The following is a 21646-nucleotide window of genomic DNA, read 5'->3' on the forward strand; positions in this document are numbered from 1 at the left end:
TTAAAGCGCCCGCCGTCCCCGCGAGCTCGCGAAGCAAAGAAAACGCATACGGAAGTCGTGCCCGCATATGTAAACGGTGTTCAAATCACACATGTGAGGTGTCGCCGCGATCGTCAGAGGGAGAGCAATAATTCTAGTACTAGACCTCCTCTGTAACCCTAACTTGGTAACCGTAAAATTTTTTTAAAGCGTCGCCTATTGAGATTTTTAGGTACCGTACTTTGTCGTCAATCCACGAGTGCGTGCAATTATAAAGTGTGACATGTTTGGTATCTATTTACTCTGCGTAACATTATCTTTCACATTATGCAAAATTGGGCTAATTTTACTGTTTCGTTTTTTTTTTAATTAATGAAATTGTCCCTTTTCCCAAAAAGTTGCGTTTAAAACACCGCTGCGCAAATACCGTGTGACATAAAATATTGCAACAATCGCCGTTTTATTCTCTAGAGTCTCTGCTAAAAATATATATATATATATATATATATATATATAATGTTTGGGGATTCCAAGTAATTTTCTAGCAAAAAATATGGATTTTAACTTGTAAACACCAAATTCCAAAAATAGGCTTAGTCATGAAAGGGATAACCCTGCTAAAGTAGTACCCTGCTTTTTTCCCTCATGTTTTTATGGGTTTTCCCTGGGTAACTTAATTTACTCTCCATGCCTCAAAAAAAAAAAAAAGCATTGGAAGATTCATGGCCACCTAAACTGGCAATAACCACCTAAACCTAAACTGGCAATGAGAAGGGTTCAGTATACCCTGCAATTATGATATTGGTACAATAAAGAGCTATCAGGCAAGACACTACATTAAGACATGCTGGCCATAGAAGGATTGAAATTCAGCAGGTACATCAGGGACCAGACAAATTTCCAGCACTGACTGGCATGGCTAATGGGCACTGATTTGTGGCACTTGTGGGCAGTGATGGGCACTGATTGCCGCCACTGGTGGGCACTAAATGCTGGCTTTGGTAGGCACTAAATGCTGGCATTGGCGGGCATTTATTGTTACACTTTATTTCTATATTGTTATCAGGGCACTGATGATCAGTGCCCTGATTATATCCCTAGATGTCCCCCTGTGAGGAGATGTCGCTGATCAGCTCTCCTCTCCTCACACTCTGTCAGTGTGAGGTGAGGAGAGCCGATTACCGGCATCTCCACGTTTACATGTGACTGGATGTGATTGGACACAGCCGATCACATGGTTAAAGAGCCGCAGACGAGGCTCTTTACAGAGATCGGGGTCACGCCGTGTCCTAGCAACACAGAGTAGCCAAGATCACCGCACTGCACGAGAGCGCCTGTTCTGGAACACCACCCAGAACAAGAGCTGCACCGCCCGGTTGTCATTTGACAGTGGGCGGGCAGAAAGCAGTTAACCATCTGGCTGGCTGAGCTAAAAAAAAAAAAGGAATCATTTTTGACCAGCTTAAGTTGTTTGTTTAAAATTACACAATTAAAAGGTTTTATTGTAAAGGGGCTAAACATATAATAAATGGGTAACATACTAACTATAGAAATAACACTGCAAGAAAATTTAACTATGCAATACTTTTTCCAGCGCATACATATGTATGCATATTCCTAGTACCTTCATCATTGTATTATATGCATGGGAACAGCAATGTCTGTGGTTAATTAACATAATCACCAATCACCGGAGAAACATCAGAAAAACCACTATGCCCAATTATGATGTGACTAACCATAATTGGCTTTATTCATGTCTGTTTCAGAAAACAGACATTCACTAGGTGTTAATTGAAAAATGCACATTGTTAGAGGTAATGCCCAGACCTTGCTGTCATTTGATCAATGCCAAAGACACTTTTTTTTTTAGGAATGTTCGTATTACGAAAGGAGATAGACTGTATATTTGGGTGTTCTGACCCTTGGGTTATATGTTTAATGTTTTGTGCAATTTGGCATGTGAATTTTAATTGTCTTCTTTGATTTGCCAGCACTGTGAACTGTTTTATGTCTTGCTCAATTGTCCAATCATTCCAGTGTGAAATGTGGTTTTGGTTACAGGATTATAGAGCCACACTGTGGTAAGACTTTGTTTTTGTCATTTAATGGTTCTTACGATTTGAAACAACTGTCTCGGAACTCCTCATTCATAGTTTATGGCTTGTGTATGATGGGATTATGTCAGGTTGGGACATGTCAATTTTATTTCCTACTTCTTATAGTATACTCTACTTCCATCAAGACAGTTGCTTCAGCTATTTCAAATTCTCATGATAAACCCACCTAGATCAAATCTTTGCAGCAGCAGAGTGTTAGGTAGAAGACCTAAGCTGCCCATAGATCAAATTCGCTCATGGATCAAAATTTGGGTGGTTAAGCAGGTAGTAGTGAATTTCAATCCATTTATGGCTATTCCTGCTTGACAGAAGTTGATTTAAATATAGACTTACCTCAAAGAAGACTGTTGTAAAACTTTCCTTAATCAGCTGGCTGCAACCAAATGGCGGCAGCCACTGATCAGTGTATTGCGACAGCGGGGTAGACCAGCTGTTAGATTACAATGTCACAGTGGGGAGGATTCCTTCCATCCACCTTGCTTGTGTGGATAGGGTATCTGTCCTGTTTTATTTTTTGTTTTTTTTTCAGCCCATTGACTGATCGAAAAAAATGATACGGCCAGCCTTAGGCCGCGTACACACGGGCGGACTGTCTGTCCAACTTAGTCCGCTGAAACACATTTCAGCAGACAGTCCGCTCGTGTGTGGGCTTCAGCGGACTTTTTCAGCGGACTGTCTGGCGGACTAAGTCTTTCGGAATTTCCGTAATATTGTCCGTCCAACTTTGGTTTCAGCGGACAGTCCACTCGTGAGTAGGCAAGTTGGACGGACTAAGTATGGCGCATGCTCAGAAAGGATTTACACGGCCGAAGGTTGCATTGCAGTGTATTGGACGTCTTATTTCTAGTCCCATCGTACGTGCTGTACACGTCATCGCGCAAGCTTTCAACGGACTGTCTGTTCATCGTGTGTGGTCAAGTCCGTTCATTCAAAAGTAGGACGGACTGTCTGTCGGATTGTCTGACGGACTTAGTTGGCCAGACAGTCCGCCCGTGTGTACCCGGCTTTACTTATGTTTTTTATATTCATTACTATTAAACTTACTTGTTATGTGTTGGTAGTATCATAAAACGAAACTACCATTGTACAGAAGCAGGGATGCCTCTCTCAAAGGCAATATCTTTGCATTTCATAACTAGGAACAATCAATATCAGAAGAATTGTTGATTCATCAATTAATTCTCTTGAATATCTGCATGTAGATTTGTCTGATCTGCAAAGAGCCATGTAAATCTGGAAATCGAGCAATTGTTTTTTTCTTAGAAGAGACAAATCCTCAAGCATATATTTAGGAGAACCAAAAATGTAATTTGCAGATTTGCTGATTTTTCAGGCTGATTTTGTGCCATTCAGTTAATTCTAACAATTAAAATATGAGCAATAAAATAGTTATACAATAGTTGGCAGAATAAAGATTTTACAATGCACAACGATTTAAAAAATGCATATATAAAATCATTAGAAATATTCACGTTGATAAAAAGAATTGTAAACTTACATAGTGATAAGTGACGGGTTGCCAATAAATGCATGTTCTGGGATCGACCTGATATTGTTGCTGTGGAAGCCGCTGAAATAAAGAAAAATAAATATATCTACGAATAAGTATGATGAAAAAAAATGTTTAAGATCATTTTCTACTGCAGTTGCCCGTTTTCTAAAGGTAACTAAAGGTAATTTAGGAAGCAGCATAGCTTTTTTTTGTTCAGTGCATACTACCTAAAACTGAACAATGAACGTGTATGGAATTATATTACAAGTGTTAACAGAGTAGTAGATTGACATTTCAAGTACATTTTGTTTTCCCTTTAATTTTGAAAGCACCGAATAAATGCACTTCAAAAATGTGAAACAAACAGAATTCAGAAGAGGAAAACTTTCAAGGCATCAGGTGTGAATATGTCGATAGTACCTTTCTTTTCCATGACTTCCTCTGCATTTTCTCATGTACTACTGTGTATATTTTCATCTAGATTTTTCCTTGCAGGCTATGTTTTTCCTGTTTTCTATTTGTCTATTTACATTATATATAGATGTAATTTTACTTTTTCAGTTATCTTGTCCAGTTATCCTTTCCTGTTATTACCACCATGCCTATTTACCTAGTTTTATTTTTACTGATTCTAGACACATTAGGGGATGCTGTTACATCACTTGCATAGTTACTATTATTATTCAGGATTTATATAGCGCCTACAGTTTGCGCAGCGCTTTACAATATGATTCCATGTAATATGATGTCACGTTATGATCCTTTTGTTGGGAGCTTGCATTTTGCATGTTTATTGGGAACAGGGCGCAGAAGTTGTCACACTGTTGATGAGCATTGTTTTCCAGTATGCCGCACATTATAAATTACTAGGAATACCAAATACTGAAAGTGCATCTAAAGCCAAACTTTTCTTTGTTGGGTTTTGGATAGATTAGGGAAGGATAAGCGCCACTGTCTGTTTTTTTTTTCCCACTTTCTGTGTCTATGCTGGGAAAGTTTGCCCTCTTTATTTGTAGTGCTGGCCATTGGCTACGGGACAGAAACTGAAAAAAAATACCAAATTGTAAGTTGTCACTGAAGTCTTCCCTCACTTTGGAGAGATTTCCTTATTTCATGTTGTGTCTCTGGGTCAGAAAGTACAAAAAAAAAAAAAAACAGATGGGGTGTCAAACCTTTTCTGCACTTTCCAAAAATTAAAAAAATGTTTTTTAGATATATTTTATTACCTTTAACTATATCTTTCATTACTAATACTGCAATTTATGTTTATTTTTTAATTACTTTTTAATCAATCAATTTTCATGATGTTTATTTTACTTAAACTGAGGTCTTTCCTTTGCGTTTTAGCTTATCAAAGGTGGACTGAGACCCACACTAATGATAGTGCTAAAAACATGTATTAAGACCTAACTTAAAGTGTTATTAAACCCACAACAGTAAAATCAGTCTGTATATGCAGTAAAGCATGCTTGTTATAATTACTGTGGAACCTAAGGGGTAAATCCTCTGCATTATGCAAAAAGGCTGTTTGATCCTGTCCTCTCTGATCCTCCCCTTCTTCCACGTCTCCAATCCATTTGCTGATAGAACAGACTTAGGGGCACTCTACACATGCTCAGTTTGGTGTGTATTGCCAGAGAGTTTTTGTTCAAGTGGGTGCATGTGATCAGCACAGGGCCAATCAGCACTGTCCAGACAGAGGGTAAGGGGTCATGCAGCCTCATAGGACAGTCAGAGAATGAAAACTCCTCCTACAAGCTTTATCCAGACACTGATGGAAGTCACAAGACTGCTATATACTGCTGATGAGAAAATGTATTTAGCAGTTTATATTTACTAAAATAATTGCATTTTCATGTTCTGTGTACTGCGAGAGACTAGATATAATGAATGCAGGGTCCTGTAAGTACTGTACGTATATTCAAGTAACAGTGGAAGTATTGTTTTTTTAAAGCTAGAATTCCTCAGTGCTAAAGATTTAGATTTCTCTAGATATTGGAAAGTTTATTTCTATGAGAAAATCCATTCTTATATGTATCCCTTCAAAAACAGAGTTTTACATCCCTAAAGTTGTAGTACATTTTTTAAGGTTCAGTACTAGCATACATGTTGCAGCATTCAGCATTTGCTTCACTTACAGTTCTTTAAGGTTCCTAAGAGTTTTGATAGCAGCAGGAAATTCATCTAGGTTGTTGTAGTTCAGATCTCTAAAGAGAGAAAAGAGCCGATAAATGCCATGTCACATAATCCCAGCAGAGGGTGTTTTAATGCTACCAGGAAAATAATGCTCATTGTATGAGTTCTCAAAAGACAATACTCAGCATCCATAATCAGCTACCTGTGGTTTAGTAGGTTTATAATTCCACCCTTAAGTTAAGTTAGCTATTAAGTCAATTAAAATAAGATTTCAGGAAACTAGACAGTCTCTGTTTGTCTAAGTAACAATTTTGTTGAAGACAAATATCAGACCAGGTTTCTTTAACATATTGTGATACTTTTTAATACACTATGGGGTTGATTTACTAAAACTGGAGAGTGCAAAATCTGATGCAGCTCTGCATAGAAACCAATCAGCTTCCAGGTTTTATTGTCATCTTATCTTAACTGAACAAGCTGAAGTTAGAAGCTACAGTAGCTTACAAAAGTGAGTACACCCCTCACATTTTGTAAATATTTTATTATATCTTTTCATGTGACAACACTGAAGATATGACACTTTGCTACAATGTAAAGTAGTGAGTGTACAGCTTGTATAACAATGTAAATTTGCTGTCCACTCAAAATAACTCAACACACAGCCATTAATGTCTAAACATCTGGCAACAAAAGTGACACCCCTAAGTGAAAATGTCCAAATTGGGAACAAAGTGTCAAAATTTTGTGAGGCCACCATTATTTTCCAGCACTGCCTCTTGGGCATGGAGTTCACCAGAGTTTCACAGGTTGTCACTGGAGTCCTCTTCCACTCCTCCATGATGACATCACGGAGCTGGTGGATGCTAGAAACCTTGCACTCCCCCACCGTCTGTTAGAGGATGCCCTGCTCAATAGGTTTTAGGTCTGGAGAAATGCTTGGCCAGTCCATCAGCTTTACCCTCAGCTTCTTTAGCAAGGCAGTGGTTGTCTTGGAGGTTTGGGGTCATTCTCATGTTGGAATACTGCGCTGTGGCCCAGTCTCTGAAGGGAGGGGATCATGCTCTGCTTCAGTATGTCACAGTACATGTTGGCATTCATGGTTACCTCAATAAACTGTAGTTCCCCAGTGCTGGCAGCACTCATGCAGCCCCAGACCATGACACTCCATCACCATGCTTGACTGTAGGCAAGACACACTTGTCTTTGTACTCCTCACCTGGTTGCCCCCACACACGCTTAACCCCATCTGAACCAAATAAGTTAATCTTGGTCTCATCAGACCACAGGACATGGTTCCAGTAATCCATGCCCTTAGTCTGCTTGACTTCAGCAAACTGTTTGCGGGGCTTTCTTGTGCATCATTTTAAAAAAAAGCCTTCTTTTTGCAGTGTGCGGCATATGGTCTGAGCACTGACAGGCTGACCCCCCACCCCTTCAACCTCTGCAGCAATGCTGGCAGCACTCATGTCTATTTCCCAAAGGCAACCTCTAGATATGACGCTGAGCACGTGCACCCAACTTCTTTGCTTGACCATGGCGAGGCCTGTTCTGAGTGGAACCTGTCCTGTTAAACCGCTGTATGGTCTTGGCAACCATGCTGCAGCTCAGTTTCAGGATCTTGGCAATCTTCTTATAGCCTAGGCCATCTTTATGTAGAGCAACAATTCTTTTTTTCAGATCCTCAGAGAGTTCTTTCCCATGAGGTGCCATGTTGAACTTCCAGTGACCATTATGAGAGTGTGAGAGAGTGATAACACCAAATTTAACACACCTACTCCCCATTCACATCTGACACCTTGTACTAATACTAATGAGTCACATGAAACCAGAGAGGGAAAATGGTTAAATGGGCCCAATTTGGACATTTTCACTTAGGGGTGTACTCACTTTTATTGCCAGCGATTTAGACATTAATGGCTGTATGTTGAGTTATTTTGAGGGGACAGCAAATTTACATTGTTATACAAGCTGTACACTCACTACTTTACATTGTAGCAAAGTGTAATTTCTTCAGGGTTATCACATGAAAAGATATAATAAAATATTTACAAACATGTGAGGGGTGTACTCACTTTTGTGAGATACTTTAACTGGTTTCTATGCAGAGCTGCACCAGATTTTGCACTCTCCAGTTTTTGTAAATCAACCCCTGTATTTGGATCATGTATTATCTTCCTGTCAATAACAATGTCTAAAAAATGTTACAAATGCACAAGTGTGTGAACACAAATTTATTAAAATCCTGGTATGATGTTCTCAATCTTGTCCTCGAGTCCCAACAACAGAATAGATTTTATAGGTAACCTCACCTAAACAAAGGCATAGTAATCTGATTACTATATGCAGCAATGCCATTTGGATCCAAGAGTAGATATCCATAAACTGTTGGTGGGACTCGACCAAACACTGGCATAAGTCTTATATGAAGAGTAATGATTTTGCACTGTAAAATAAAACATACTTATATGAAAAAAAAAAAAAAACATTTTGCACCTGATAAAAGAAAAAAACTAGTATATCAGGTGATTTGTGTAAAAGGAAAGTTATATGGTTGTCTGCTAGTGAGCCAAGTACAATATCTATGTTTAAATGATTTAACTAAAAGAATTAAAGCTTGGAACAAACACCAGACAGCGGTAGCATCATGCATGCTTAGCTTGATGTTAAGATCGAACATTCATTTTTTGGAAAATACAGAAACACATACGCTTGTACTACATTAAAGTAGAACTATAGGCAAAACTTTTTTTTTTCTCATTTTGGATAGAGCAAGGGAGGATTATAACCCCTGTCAGATTTTCTTTTTGCCATCGGTATCCCATTGTGGAGATTTCACTTCCTATCCCATAGCCAAACAGGAAGTGGGAGGAAATCCTTGCAATTTAAGGGAATTCCTTGGGGACCCCCAGATCATCCTCTATTACTTTTTTAGAGACAGCTCAAAATTTACTTTTATTTTCACTTTCAATAATAATGGTAAACAGGGCAAAAAGAGAGGATGAATCTCCTTAATGGGGAAACAGACAGCAAGAAAAACCGACAAGCATTCAAACACCTCTCCACTCTATCCAAAACTAAAAAAAAGTTTTGCCTTTCATTATACTTTAATGTCTATGTCTACATGGTAAATAGAGACTGCTGGTCCGAGCATGTTTTCTGGGGAATAATACTAGCTTCCTGAGAAATGGAAATTCTTCAAGACAGATCTGCCAGGTGTATCCACTGTAAATGGTGTAGATTAGGTAACACTCATCTAACTTATATGGTTAGTGATAGCTACCGAGATCCACATTACCCAACTGCCAGCTAGCTTATTTCTTTATGTTCACTTGTTTTGCCTTGTAGTAATCAATCAGTGATTCTGTGGTCATATCTTTTGGTCAATCAGTAGCAAGAAAATTGTCCTGTGATTACTCCATTATTACCGTTATACTGTATTCAGTATTGCAGTAAGTATACATTGTTCCCACCATACTAGTACTAGATATATAGTTCTGTGTTTGACACAGATGATATAAGTAATAAAAAAGTGAACAATTCATAATTCTTTCTATACAGATTGTACCATAACTCATGACACTACTGTCTACCTGGCTGTTATGCCGAAATCTGTTTGTTAAGTGCTCTCTATGGTATAGTAAATGCTGACTTCTCTGTATCTAAATGAAAGGTCTAAATCTAGAATCTGCAGTCTTCTTTTATCACTGTATTATTTACTAGGGAAGAAACTGTGCTTCATCTTTAGATTTAATAACCATGTTATTATAAACATAGTTCTAAATCACTTTAGGAATCTGTCAGAGACTTTAGTGTACGTAATCCTTATAAAATAAAGTTCTGCCATTAAGGATGAACTGCCAGAAAAACAAAAAATATGTACTTTGTTTAAGCCTTTCTAAGCTGACTGGTGCCGCTTATGAGCAAAAGATGGAAAATTATCGCAGCAGGCTTAAAACAAGTTCCACTTTCAGAGTTTTTCTGTTAGAATAAAGCAGGTACACATTAGTTAGAGGCACGCTGTCATAAGGAATACATGGAGGCTGCAGTAAGGCCAGTAGGGTGGCTGTAGAGCCAGGTAGCTAACATTTTCAGAAGGAAGACAGCAATATTTCAATATGACAGGTTGACTTTAAAGCAGTACTTGCAGTACAATTCAAGGTCTTCTAATGCCACGTACACACGATCAGACTTTTCAACAGCAAAGGTCTGACGGAACAAATCCGTCAGACAATCAATCGTGTGTGGGCTTCATCGGACCTTTGCTGTCCAAAAATCTGATGGACTTTAGAAATAGAACATGTTTCAAATTTTTGGGCCCAATTCCTATTGAGAAATCTGTTTGTGTGTAAGCTAGTCCGACGGACAAAAAACAATGCTAGGGCAGCTATTGGCTATGAACTTCCTTATTCTGGTCCGGTTGTACATAATCACATTCAAATCCGTCGGACTTTGGTGTGATTGTGTGTGACCAAGTCCTTTCATTTGGAAAGTCCATCGGAAATCCGCCGAAAGTCAATCGGGAAGACTGTCGGACCTATTCCATCGAAAAGTCTGGTCGTGTGTACACGGCATTATAATCTCTGCCTCCTCCCTCCCACATAAAATCAGCTGCAGTTTCTATATGAAAAGGTAGCTTTAAAGAGAAATCTGAAATAGGCCTAAACAGTGTTGCCAACCATCAGTATTTTTACTGTATGCTGTGTACACTTTAAATAATATCTCATCTAATATTCAAAAGACATGACATACATGGGACCCTTCATTCACTTTGCCTTAAAGTAGTAACTTGAGTGTTAAGCCCCACCAACCTCCTTTCACAGAGGCAATTTCCTGTATGTTTTTACACCCACATAATCAAATATGTAGTACCAGTAGGGTAATTTAAATTTTATGGAGGTGACAGAGAGTAGAGGTTTTTTTTCCTTGCTCCAAGCAGACGCTATTTAAGCCATCAGTAAGTACCTTTATTTTTAATATCATGGGCTTGATTTATTTAGCACGGGTTGTCAATCTGGCCAGTAACAATTGCAAGTACAGACCACCCATATCTATTGCATCTTTAAAATACATTTGCATTATTAAACGTTTTAGCGTCTTTAGTACTACACTAATACTACTATAATGAGATAATCAATGGTTCTGCATATTAGAAGTCCTTTCTATGAACTATTATTGTAAATGCAAGAAACATTTTTTTAGTTTTCAATAGATCAGGTAAGGGTTAAAACCACTGTAATGTTTAATGTAATATCTCTTTACCCTATATGGCAGCTTACCAGTTGTTAGATGTGGTGGCAGCATTCGTTTTTACCAGGTGATCTTGCCAGCAACACACTTCCTGTCCTAGGGTAATAATGCTTACTCACCATACTATATCTATAGAAAAGCAATGTAGTGACCTAGCTCAAGACTACAAACCTTGAGGGGAGAGGTTCTATAGTCCTAAGAGATCACTGGGAACCTTATAATTGATAAAAGAGTAGCACAAGCAGAGAGCACAGGTAGTTATCAACTGGCAAGATAAAACAAAATGCCTTTCGAGTAATAACCCAAAAGACCAAATAGAAGTTAATTGTTTAGGGTTTACATACACTTTAAGATAACTCTTCCTTCCTACATCTCAAGTATCAGATAAACATAATTACATCCAAAAAGCCAGAATTGTAAATCACTGTAAGTGGTGAATTTGTACAAGCTTTTTCAAAGATCTTCCTATGCATTAATCACGGTTCAAATAGATCCAGAAAGCATATTTCAGATCTTTTCTTTCTACATACAGGATCTGTTTTATACAGTCATCATAAGAACAATTGCACTAACCGCTTGGCAATTAGGCAAGCCAAAAAGCATGTTTGGCTTTTCAGCTATTTTTATTCTTTTTAGAATATCAATGAAAACAGTGAAAAGACTGAAACAAATAAGAGGTCAACTCACAAAGTCTCCAGACTGTGGAGCCCATCAAAGCATTTCTTTCCCAGGGAGTAGATCCTATTGTTATGGAGATGTCTGCAGGGGAACATTAAAAGCACAGTCAGGACAGCACGCTGCGCACAGTGAACCTAGGCAAACTTCTTCAATGAGCGCTTCTAAAGAAACGTGTTTTTAAGCATGCACTTATTGTATACAAGTCAAGCAGTGCCAAAGAATTTATTGGAGGGCATGCTCCCAAGGCTTTCACTTTCTTCCTTCAAAAAAGATTGGCAGCTGTTATAGGGGCCCGAAACGAGTACTGAAGATGTGCTGTATTATTTGTACTCTGTTCTGCATCGCTGTTCCCGGGACCTCCATATACTGCTAGTTTATGAGGGGCACGCATATTAATATACTGAGCACAAACTAACAAAAAATAAGCCATTGTGCAGTACAAGGGATCAGTCATGCCTCAAAACAATTTAGAAACAAATGATTCTAAAGACTTTTTTATTTGTAGCAACCAATCAGATTTATACTCTTATAGTTCAAGAGAAACTGTCACCAGCAGGTAAAAGCACCTAAAAATCAAGTATTGTATTGCTTGCTTGAAGCATTTTTCCTTTTCATAAAACATTGTATCCACTTTCAATGTGCCTTTGAACTTTTTAGCAAATTTGCCCACTTCAGGATGCCAATTCTCTGGCACAACCAAAATACCTCTCCCTCATGCCATGTCATAGCACTATTTTGGGAGTGATTGATTAATCTCTGTGCTGGCCCAGCTCCTCCACCTCTCCTTTCACTTCATTACATAACTTTTTATTACAGTATAATTTGAGTGACAGCTTTAAGTTAAGTTAAGACAGCTGAGGTTTCTGACAAGATGGCAGCATCGAGCAGAAATTGTAGGGTTTTGGATTTTTTACACAATAAGGGCTTTTACAGGTAAATACCAGGCATAAAATGTGATAGTTGCACATATAATCTTAAGGGAACATTGTTGTTGAAATGATTGGTCTGGTGACAGGGTCTCTTTAAGAAAAATACATCCCGGTTGGACCCTATGGGAAACAGTTATTCTGTCAGAAACTTTCCTACACAAGTTCTACTTGGATAATACTGACAGGTGCTTTTTCAATATGTGTAAATGGTGACAGGAAAATATGTTAGAGACATTACCTTTTCAATGTTAGCTGTCTTCAAATTTAAATTTAACCATAAACCCATAAAACTAGGCCCGTCGTAAAATTCCATGCATATTACTAACAACTTATTAAATTTGAGAGTAAAAAAAAAATCCTCAATAAGTCAGGGACATATAGAAGAAACTTTGTAAGTGAATGTTAATAAGCGACCTGGTCTTATGTGTCTCTTGAGGCTTCCTGCAACAAGAAAAACAATGTAACGTCTGCCTGCGGCACATTTTACTTTAGAAAATATTTCCGCCAGAGAGGGATGGAAATTCCTGCTGCCACACAATTTCCTGAAGGTTGTATTAAAAATACAAAAAGTGAAAACGTACATGTTCCAAACCGGATGGATTCAGTGCCTTATAAAAGTTATTACATGATGAAGAATTCAAAAAAGGAAAATACATTTGGAATACAACGTATGTATTGTTAATAAGTATCATTTTAAGTGCACCTGTTGCAAACTGGCAGCCATTTTGTAAGCTAAAAAAATAATTACTCAGGCAGCTTATTTTTTTCTCAAAAATCTGTGATATTCATAAGAATTTTAACATATAAACAGTGCAAAGAAACCAAAGGCACTTTAAATAAAGCGACAAGCAATGTACAAGCTGCAGTAGCCCACTCAGAAAGAGTTGAATACTAACTAAGCCTAAACCTACTTCCACCCCCATTCTAAGCCTACTACCTAAAACATACTGACCCTATCACTAACCTGGATCAAGCCCTAATCTAGTTATTTTAGCTTTATTTCATTATTTTTATACACACATTTTTTTTTTTTTTTACATTCTTTCCTCTGACTAGGAGAAAAAGATTCAATTATTTTTCTTCATTCAGAAGATAGAGTACAGCTGTGGGTTTTGCTGAATGATCAATGTAATACCCAATAACAGGCTATCACAGCAATTATGTGATCGAGAGCAATTTTTTTTTTTTTTTTTTTTTATCACTTTTTTTCCCTATTACAAGAAATGTAAACATCCCTTGTAATAGGAATGGTGCATGACAGGTCCTTTATATAGAGAGATGTGGGGTCTGTAAGACCCCACGTCTCTCCTCCAGGCTGGAAAGTGTCAGATGAAAAAAAAAAGAAAGATCTGATGCTTTCCAGCCGAGATCTCAGCTTTGTTTACATCAGCGGCCCGGACATGACATCATAACTGAACTGCTTCTGATCATTAGAACAAGTCAGTGATAGTTCAGTCTCTGTGCCAGAAGACGGCCTACTTCTGTGATGCACATACTGCATATGTGAGATCTGCATCAATGGGTGGACATAACAAAGATAAAATATATCATTTTTTTAAGGACAAAAAAGGCTTTCTTTTGGTGGTGTAGTCTTACAAATCTGAATTAATATCTTTATGCAATTCAAAGATAAAATTTAAACAAATTCACTTTTTTACTTTGATCAGCATCAGCTAAAAAAAAATCACTGTAGATAAAAAGTGGTGGATAAAAAGTATAGTTTTATAACATAGTTTGTCCTGTTTAAAATAATGCTAAAATTATGGTTACATTTTTTTTATTTTTTTAGAAATGTAGCAAAGGTTTTTCTAGAAATGTAGCAAAGACTTTTCTAGGCAACATTGGAAAAATATAAATACAGAAAAAATCAGCGCAGTACAACCCCTTTACGAAAAGCTGCTGAACACCAAGGATCAATTACCAAATCCCAAAATACAATATATCAAACAGATGGTACAGCGCTCTAACTAAAATAAAATGATTACTAACATATTAAAATTAATAAAAAGTCCAAAGATAGCTTTTGAGTCAAAAAGTCCACGTGAGGAATCTTCAGTGGTATACAGTCAGTTCATGCATAAAGTGACTTAGTGCCAAGGGGGGGACCACCACCAATGGTAAAATTGGCTGCTCACCTCATCGTATGGACCCTTTAAATTACAGAGGGTCGTATGCACTTAAATATCAACTCATCCAATCGCTGTACTCCTCTCCGACAATATCCGACCGATTCACAAACGAAAACACAGCTTTCTCCCATTCAGAGTCAAATGAACTGACACGTTCGTGGAATACCCACACTGGATCGGTATATAGCAGTATTCACAATTCCTCAGACCAATAACGAAGCTTCATACGATCTTTAAAATGATCAATGACCGCGGGTGACGTCACGTGATCTCCGTACGTACGTTACGTCCCTATGGGCGGGACTTCATCATCGGACACGGAAACCTGTTTCCGTGTCCGATGATGAAGTCCCGCCCATAGGGACGTAACGTACGTACGGAGATCACGTGACGTCACCCGCGGTCATTGATCATTTTAAAGATCGTATGAAGCTTCGTTATTGGTCTGAGGAATTGTGAATACTGCTATATACCGATCCAGTGTGGGTATTCCACGAACGTGTCAGTTCATTTGACTCTGAATGGGAGAAAGCTGTGTTTTCGTTTGTGAATCGGTCGGATATTGTCGGAGAGGAGTACAGCGATTGGATGAGTTGATATTTAAGTGCATACGACCCTCTGTAATTTAAAGGGTCCATACGATGAGGTGAGCAGCCAATTTTACCATTGGTGGTGGTCCCCCCCTTGGCACTAAGTCACTTTATGCATGAACTGACTGTATACCACTGAAGATTCCTCACGTGGACTTTTTGACTCAAAAGCTATCTTTGGACTTTTTATTAATTTTAATATGTTAGTAATCATTTTATTTTAGTTAGAGCGCTGTACCATCTGTTTGAAACATTGGAAAAATGTATCAACAAAGGGAATATAAAAAAAGGAAATTTCTAATTGTTAAAAAATACATACAAACATGAAAAAAATTGTTAAGGGGAGAATGTTAATCATGGCTGATTAAGGTAAACGAAGTGTATTTCGAAGATTTTTTTTTTTTTGCATGTGTATGGGACATCCAATGTCCACAACTGGGTAAATCTGAACTCCAAGCAGATATAAAATACACAAATTAATGCAGCTCTGTAATTATTTAGAACATTATAAAATGTATTTTTTAAATGCGAACAGTTCTCATTTTGACCTGGTATCAGCCCTGCTGCAGTCATTGTATATTTGGAGCTGGAGTGTGAGAGGAAAAAAAAATGTACAAGGATCCAATCAGGTTAGGTTTTTTTTGGCACTCCTCTCCTACATGTAAAAATCATAATTTTTTTGCTAGAAAATTACTCAGAACCCCCAAACATTATACCTGTCCAGGGAGCCCGTGATGTCGGCACTCTGGCCGATTATTGAATCGGCTGTCGAGTGCTGCTGCCACCATCTCCACTAAGTTTCCTACTGCGCATGGGCGAAGCGCACTGCGCTTTCTCATCAGCCCGGCGATAGAGGAAGGAGGAGGCAAACTTCCGAGGGACAGGACCGCTATCTCCCAGAAGTGGGGATGGAGACCTGTCAAAACCAGGTCCCCATTTCCTCTTGAAAGAATGGCAATTGTGGCACCGGAGGGGAGGAAGCAAATAAACGTAGGTTCCACTTTTGGTGGAACTTCGCTTTAAGTTTTAAAATAGTGGGAGTCTATCAAGTGTTCTGAAATTATCTGGAGAAAAGGCAACTGATTTTTATTAGGAGGGTTCTTCAAAAAGTTTCTGCACTTTTTTTTAACAGTTTTTTAACATTTTTGAAGACCCCTCGTATTTAAATACACAACCTTATCCCAGGATATAGTCATCCAGTATGCATATCCTTTAAACAAGATGATGGATAATAGAAAGTGAAACATCATCTGAATTTTTGTTATACTTTTGGAAATACAGAGGAAGGGTTAGAACCTATGCTCTTGTGTTCTCTCACCTTCTGTCCTAGTGACAAGCTTGGCACTTGGCAAGAAGTGAAGAGAACCATTTTCAATAAACACCAGAATTTGTTAGCCTTCCATGCTATTTCCAGCAAAACTTTTAGCTGAGTTCTAATGCAACAGAAACATTTTATTTATTAAATATACATTTAATTATATGGTTATTATTATTTTTTTTGCTCACACTTGTGGTTTGAAAGGCATTTCATATGTAATTTTTATTCTTTGGTGACTTGCTGGTGTTGTAACATACTCCTTTTCCTCTAGACACCTGATGGTAATTCTTTAGTCATCACGATCAGACAGCAATATTATATATTGTTTCTACAAATTCTTCAGAGAATTATGTTTCAGTAATTATATCTGATCTGAAATGCAAATATATTAAAGTAAACTCACAGGACTACAAGGCTTGACAGGTTTCTGAACGCATGATCTGGTATGTGGTGAATCTTGTTTAATGCCAAGGTCATGGCCTGCAAGGCTGACAGACTTTCCAGCGCCTTCACTGGAATCTCAGTCAGGGCATTGTCATCCAGCCACAAGTGACGGAGAGAAAGAAGACCATTAAAACTGTTGGGTGGCACATAGTTGATGTGGTTGGCATCCAGGCGCCTAGAGAAAGAACAAAGTATACCCAATGTCATTAAAAGATCAGAACGACATACTCATGTGGTGACATAAATGTAAACAGAGCAATGGATCCCCTGTGGATTGAAATAAATTGATAAATACTATCTCTGCATTGTTCCCTTGGATCATGGTAGACCAACAAGGTTTTAAGAGAGACCCAAACCAGAAACTATAGTAACAAATGTGTAGATTGAGTAGCTATATTATTGTGTCTATTTTATTTAATCAAGCACTATCTGTAGCAACTCCAAAATCCTGTCAGTGACATTATCTTTGTGTGATACTGGATGCAGCTAAACATTAAAAATTACAGGACTGGATAAACAAAAATTTACACTCTTACACAATGTTTTCACTTCTGAAACTTTTAGTTGTAAAGACGTAGATGTAAACTGTCATACATGGCAGAATGATTATTTACTCATGAAATGTGAGTTTGCATGGAGTAATCTGTATCAATAAGTGCCCACTATGTGTCACTGTCATGAAAGAACAACAATGACGACATTTGACCTGAACTCCAGCAAAGACCTTTTCAATGGAAGAAGCTAATTAGTTAAGACATTATTTTCAAAGGAGGACCAATGACCATGATTCCAAACTAGCCTCCCACTGAGTTATTTTCCGTAGAAAAAACAAACAAAACAGGAAAAACGGAGAGCAAATGCATGATAGCATGCTGATGCATTCATGATATATACCCACAGGTACTGGAAGCAGAAGAGGATCCAGCAAGTGTGCCTTTGGCTCCCCAACACAGCCCACTATCAGATGTTGTTATATCAGGGAACCCGTTGAAAAGATCAATCAAAATGATTAGGATTATAGCTTCAAATGTGGGCAGATGCTTAACTGCTTTTTTGTTTAGAAGCAGTAAAGTGCAGCTTAAAGCAAAAGATACAATGTTTAAATGTGCATTCCACTTTATCTATGTTCATAGACAGGTGTTTTCATTTGTAAAAAAGGGTATGAGTACCACAGTGCTGACAGCTTGAATAAATACAATAAAGTAAAACTATAATGCATACAAAATTAAGTGCAAAATGAATCCAAAAATACAAAAAATATATATCAAGCATATAGCCAGTGAACACTTAAAAAACATGTGCAAAAAAGCATAAACTTCTAGCTGGGCGGTTCCTTTTACAGGTGTCTTCCACAGGTGCAGCTGTGCTAGAAATAGTGCAAATCAATATTAAGCATGTGACCAGTGAAAGTCCAAAAAAGACGTGCACATAAGCATTTAGCAATTCTCAGTTGATAAGTTCCTTTCCCAAGTTCCTTTCAAAAGTGCTGCTGTGCTAAAAAAAAACGTATGATGCTGTAAACAGGTGCATACGGGATCCACCACCCCCCCCCCCCTCCCTTATGGTTGAACTCACCAGATCCAATGGACCCACAAGGAGTACTGTATTGCAGGTCTGGTACGCTTAGTATGGTGAGCATCATATGTTTTTTTTTGCACAGCAGCACTAGTCAAGCTTGAGCAAAAAAATAAAGGATGGCCTAACCTCTTGTATAAAATAATAAAACAGCTCTGTCTGCAATCCCCATTTCTGGTACTGTGACTCACCTACCAATTTTAACCAGGTAAAAGACACCCAGCATCATTCAATCTATTTGTTGGGAGGCCAGAGCACCAAGGGCCGGCCCCTACATTTGACTCCCTGGGAAATGTTGCAAAAGCATCAAAATGTCGTAAGGCCAAGAGGTGAAAGGTGTTAGTTGGGGGCTTTGAAAAAACAGTCCCAGGCAACATATAAACATATTCGGGGAGGTAATAATACTATGGGATAAACAGAACAACTGAGTTAAAGTCACTCAATGTTCCTTAGTGTGAGTGCTGCAAAATTCTCTGCAGAATACGAACACACACAGCTCCTTAGAGGGTCAGAAGAAGAGAAATGTGCACACTTAAATCTGCTGTTAAACTTCCTCCATCTCTTAATTTTGCATCGCATTAAAAACTTCCAAGGCAAGTTAGAATCTGATTGGTGGCTTCTTAGTACTGCCATTTTTTATATCAGGTTTTATGAATGATATAGGCAGTAGTGAGCCTGGCATGGGGCGCTCTAATATCACCAAAAGTAGAATTCCAGATTTTAGATAAATTAAATGGTCAGTGTTGATAAATAAAAAAGAAATTAAAAAGAAATAAATACATAAAATAAAAATGGAGCAGCGTAGCAGGTAGACCCTGCTCCTTTTATAGGAACTTTACATTTCCCTTTACAATAATTTCTATTGTTTTGAATACAGCAGTTCAAAAACTAAAAATAACAAATACCTTTGCTATTGTTGTTATATATTGCAAACGCGTGTGACACAAGGTTTCTTGAGTCAAAGCTCACATCCTGTTCCACTTCTTGTTAATGTAGAAAAGGAACCATTATATAAAAAAGACTTACAGTATATACAATGGTAACAAAACTAGAATAAACTTTAGTATACATGATTAGATATACTTAAAAATGAGAAGAGAAAAACTAAAGAAAAAACAAAGGTAGAAAAAAAGGAGAGAAAACAAGAAAAAGTGTGTCCCACATCTTCATCTATCCCATGGGTTCAGCTTATAATGCTAGTCATTGTTCTCCTGAAATGCACTGTATCCATGGGTCCCATATTTTTTCAAATAAAGACATTTTGCCATTCAAAGTGGCTGATAATTTTTCATTATCCATGATAGCTTCATCTTTATTTTTTGATGTAGATCTGAGTCAAGGATAAAGATATATAAATTTACAGACTCTGATCCAGAAGCTCCTAACTCTCACGCATGTCCACCATATATGATATTCTGTGCCTTCCTATCGACATCCCCTGAAGCACAAGCCATCTTTAAAGCACTTTGTCATTGCCTTCAATAATGGAAGTGTTTATAAAGGACTTAGATGTCAAAAGGGCCAGCTCCTACTTTACCGTACATGGTAATTTATTATATTGCAGAAATGTGTCCTGGAATCTTGTTGGTATTTTTGCATAGCTGTTCCATTGAGTGACTGAATGAAGGGTCTGAATGAAATGCTTTATTTGTGTATAACAAGTGTTCATCTACTGGCTGATGATGTTTGTCTTGTAAAGTTTGGACAACATGCCCTGACCATTACAAAAATTACCTATTTCAAGAACCCCGCTATTTGTCTACAATGGAAAATTGTTGGGGGTAAGACCTCAGGTAAAGACAGGGTTGTTCAATATGGGGGTCAATTGACCATGAGGAGATTTAAAGTTAAACAGAATGCTTAGTCAGTCCCAGAGGCCCAAAGTAAACGACGGAGATGGGCAAATGTAGGTCTAACCTTGCTCAGTAAACACAAAGGAGGTTCACTCTTTTTGGGACATAGGAAAATAATTCTATTGACATCCATGCAGGTTTTTTATTGTTATGGTGGATGGTAACCATTTCAGCACCTATAATGGTTACCTGATTGCCAAGACACTCCCTAATTAATTACAGTATATAGCCAATTTTTTTTTCCAGTTTTGGATAGAGTAGGAAGAGGTTGAACCAAAATCAGGTTATTTTTTGCTGTCTGTGCCCACTAATGCAATGGGAAGGCAGAGGGAATGTCCCTGAAGCTAAAAGAAATACAACCTTAGGCAGCTGTCACTGGGACATGTGTCCCCATTGGAAGTCTTCTCCTTACCTCTTGCGCTCATGACAACTCTAAAATATTGGATTTCCTCTTACTATCTGTCTCAGGGACAATGGCTACCAGGACAAAGGGCGAATCTCCCTAGAGGGGACACGGGCAGTGATAATAACTTAGTAAAGGGTTTATCCCCTTACTTTATCCAAAAATTGTTTACAAACACATTAATTAAAAGAGCAGGGAACCAAATGTTGGAATTGAGCTGCACAGAGCCTTCCCTGTTCTCAGAGACTTAAATAAAACAGAATGAGAGTCTTTTAAGCATGTATGGGTGTCTTTATGGTTACACAACAGAGAGATGATGGGCTGCAAAGTGGTTACAGGATTCGGGGAAGGTGTTTCTGGTCACTGTTCCTATCAAATGAAGGAACAGCTGTTATTATAGCTGTAACCCATGCTCCTAAACCTCCAGCTTGGAGTATTTGTTTCAGTAACCGCTATACGTCCTGGTAACAAATACCAACACATTTAACTAATTTAAATTGGTAAAACCTACTAAACATTGCATATAAGTCGTTTATGTGTCTAGAACATTTAACATGCATTTATTTATTCAATACATATACAATGAAAATTCATAGAGGCTTAGAAGGAGAACTGTAAAAGGACTGAATCGGCAACTAATTGATTCAATCTTGTAGTCTAAGCACTCATGAAATGCAGAAAACACAGCTGGTAACAGAGCTCCTGTAACACCAACTCTATGGAAAACTCACAAGGTTTCTGTAACAGTTGAAA

The 21646-nt window shown here is 38.0% G+C and overlaps 1 protein-coding gene across 1 annotated transcript in view; it reads right to left on the minus strand.

Moving 5' to 3' along the window:
• The window catches only part of LGR5 (leucine rich repeat containing G protein-coupled receptor 5), a 223327-nt gene that overhangs the window by 46151 nt on the left and 155530 nt on the right, over positions 1 to 21646 (minus strand). Inside the window, exons 5-8 of the mRNA XM_077468567.1 lie at positions 17022 to 17237; positions 11662 to 11733; positions 5730 to 5798; positions 3598 to 3669 (exon numbers count right to left, since the gene is read on the minus strand). Coding sequence (XP_077324693.1) covers positions 3598 to 3669; positions 5730 to 5798; positions 11662 to 11733; positions 17022 to 17237 — 429 coding nt within the window. The remainder of the gene's footprint in view (positions 1 to 3597; positions 3670 to 5729; positions 5799 to 11661; positions 11734 to 17021; positions 17238 to 21646) is intronic.

This window comes from Lithobates pipiens, unplaced genomic scaffold (genome assembly GCF_037356315.1).
Source record: "Lithobates pipiens isolate NorthernLeopardFrog02 unplaced genomic scaffold, aLitPip1_a1.2 Scaffold_8, whole genome shotgun sequence".
NCBI classification, from domain to species: Eukaryota; Metazoa; Chordata; class Amphibia; order Anura; family Ranidae; genus Lithobates; species Lithobates pipiens.